Source organism: Galeopterus variegatus, unplaced genomic scaffold (genome assembly GCF_000696425.1).
Source record: "Galeopterus variegatus unplaced genomic scaffold, G_variegatus-3.0.2 Scaffold7027, whole genome shotgun sequence".
In the NCBI taxonomy this organism is placed as follows: Eukaryota; Metazoa; Chordata; class Mammalia; order Dermoptera; family Cynocephalidae; genus Galeopterus; species Galeopterus variegatus.
The window spans coordinates 112,931-115,612 of NW_007733138.1; the positions used below are offsets into that span (position 1 = coordinate 112,931).

At 57.4% G+C, this 2,682-nt stretch overlaps 1 protein-coding gene across 1 annotated transcript in view; it reads right to left on the reverse strand.

The window, feature by feature from the left end:
- LOC103606994 (protein FAM189A1-like) overlaps positions 1 to 2,198 on the reverse strand; it is an 11,635-nt gene extending 9,437 nt beyond the window's left edge. The window contains exons 1-3 of the mRNA XM_008591550.1: positions 2,115 to 2,198; positions 1,290 to 1,365; positions 171 to 341 (exon numbers count right to left, since the gene is read on the reverse strand). Coding sequence (XP_008589772.1) covers positions 171 to 341; positions 1,290 to 1,365; positions 2,115 to 2,198 — 331 coding nt within the window. The remainder of the gene's footprint in view (positions 1 to 170; positions 342 to 1,289; positions 1,366 to 2,114) is intronic.
- Between the last annotated feature and the right edge of the window lie 484 nt (positions 2,199 to 2,682).

Consider the following 2,682-nt stretch of genomic DNA (forward strand, 5'->3'; position numbering starts at 1 on the left):
CAAATGGTCTGGAGCAACGACGTGCACAGGCAAAAAAAATAAACTTCGACCTCGACCTCACTCTGCACAGACGTTCTGTGCTGGGAGGCGTCCTTGCTGCAGTCAGGCCTCTGCGACCTGTGGGCCTCTGCCAGTACTTCAGGGTCTCTGGGTCCAGCTATAGAGCTAACCATTGGGCCCCAGGCAGTGAGGAGGGTCCAGCCTGCTGAATTCCTGGCGAGGAGTGCCCCAGACCCCTCTGTCCACCTCTACTTGCCCTGAGATGATAAACAGTTGCCACCAGGCTACTCCACTTTCCACCATGTTTTCCTCAAGAATGCGCAATTCGTAGGTGTCATTTGCTGGAACAGGTGGGGCTGGACTGAAGGCCCCCTCAACCTAAACCCTAGAAGGCAGTGGGCTGCTGTGGTCACCCTGTGATGGGGGCCTGGGACACACTGAGCCCGGGGGTGGCCCCTGGGAAGGTCATCAGATACCACCACTCAGACTCCTGATGGCTCTCCTGCAACCCAGCGGGGTCCTCCCACAAGGATGGCCCCTTCCTCTTTCTCTTGGATATTAACTAAGTATTGGGGGAAAAGGGACAGAGAGTCCTGAGACTATAATCGCGATCCTTTGTGGATCTCATGAGTTATCTGACTTTGATCTCCAAATAAACCAGCTGCATGAGACCACCTGGGGCCCTCAGGAAGGTGGCTCTCCGGAAATGCCCAGCCCTGCCCATGTGCTCCCTCTGCTGCTGGGGGTCATCTGCTTTTCTGACATCTGGGGCCACCTGTCCCGCCCCCAGCTCTGCACTGTGGCTCCCACCCTCTGGGTCTGGGGATCTGACATTTCACATGCGTCCTTCAGTGCCCTCATGGACGCGACTTCCTCCACCCAGCCTCCCCCTCGCAAGCCCCCTGCCCAGCCCACCTCCACCCGAGAGAGGAGCTGTGGGAACACTGGCCTGGTAGGTGCAACTGCGGCTCCAAAAGGGATCCCAGACTGAGCAGTGCTCTTCTTCAAACCCAAACCCTCAAGTGAGAGAGAAAGGGCCCTGGGGACAGAGGGACAAAGCCCCCAGGGAGGGCATGTGGGCTCACAGGTAGACTGACGTCCTGGATACAGGTGAGGGAAGAGATGTGGACAATCTGTGCTACTTAAGAAAGGCCGTAGCGAATCCCACCCCCTTAAAGAATAAAAAATGGAGGGAGGGGAATGGAAGAGAAGTGGGAAAGACGAGGAGGAGAAGGGACAGCCCTGAGAGAGAGAAACTTTTCACCTCAAATACTGCAGGGCGAGGTTACCTGGCGTGCTGGAGCCAGCAGTGGCGTTTGGGTCCTCGAAGCTGGACTCGGCCACCTGGTGATCTCGACTTGTCACCTACAACCACAGAAATCAAGCATCAAGGCAGGTCATCAGCAGGACTCAGGACACGGCGCCACAGCCACCAGGAGTACAGGAGGGCTTCAAAGCTCGCCTCCTACTGAGAAGTGCCGAGAGACACGTATGCACGTTTCCTCCACTCTCCCCTACAGTTATGGGGGGCAGGAGGAAGCACTGGAACTGCCCTGGCTAAGGCCGAAGCCCGTTTCTCAAACCTTTTGTGATCCAAGTGCCTGCCAGGGCCTTGGTGCTGCCCTGAGCCTACTAACTTCCCACTCGTGGGCGCTGTTTAGGACTGGCAAAAGCCACAGAGGACCCTCCAGAGTCACCGCATAGGCCAGCCCCTGCCCTCACGTCCAGCCTCCCACTCTCAAGCCCTCTCTCTCCTCCTGGCTTCCACTCCAGGAAGAATAAGGCCACAGGGGCAAAGGGCTGTGAGACCTGTGCTGCCTGTGCCCACACAGTTTGGACACAGGCTGGGCTTTTAAGAAATGGGCATGGCCTGAGCAAGCTCCCGAACTCCCTGGAGCTTCCACGGGCTCTCTCTTCCCTTTCATCTCCTGCAGAGTGGACTGAGGGGCTGCTCCTAAGGCCACCCTCCCCGCTTGAGCTCGGGCTCAGGGTCTGGGTCTATACAGTATTCCATCGGGATGTGGGCCACGCAGCTGCAGGCACACGCTTAGATGCCATCCTGTCCTAGTGGACTGGGTAGCTGTGGAGCTTGCACTGAGTTCGAGAGTCCTCACCCGGTCCATCCTCTGTGCAGCATGGTTTTCACCTTGGTGGGCACAGTTGTGCCATCTCTGCTTTAGGGCCCCATGGTCCCCCATGGGCCCTGTGAGTGAATGTGATGACACTATCCACACGTGGCACGGGCACTGCCTTGCACCCCATGTGATCTCAAAAACCAATTTCTGGATCCTTGTGTTATTTCAGAATTGCTTCGGGGACATGCTTTGTAAATAATGAGCTCCAGAGGAGGCTGGGGAAGACGAGGCGGGCCCCTGCGGCTTGGTCCGATTTCAGCCCAGGTAATTACATTTCTGCCTCCCTTGTGTCCCCACTTCAATCAGATGGCTGCTATTCCTTGGCTCTCCTCTCTAACGCGGGCTGGTGCTGGGCAGGTTCTCAGGCCCAGCCTTCGTGCCAGCACCAGGGTGTGAGCTGCTCCTGCTGCAGGGTCCATGAGGGGTTCTGAGAGACAGGGAGGACCGGGCACTGCCTAAGTGTCTCTTCTGACCCCACTCCTATGCCTTAGAATAACCATTTCCGTGCTACTTCTCTCCCTTGACTCTCTCCTGTGGGGAGGGGTCG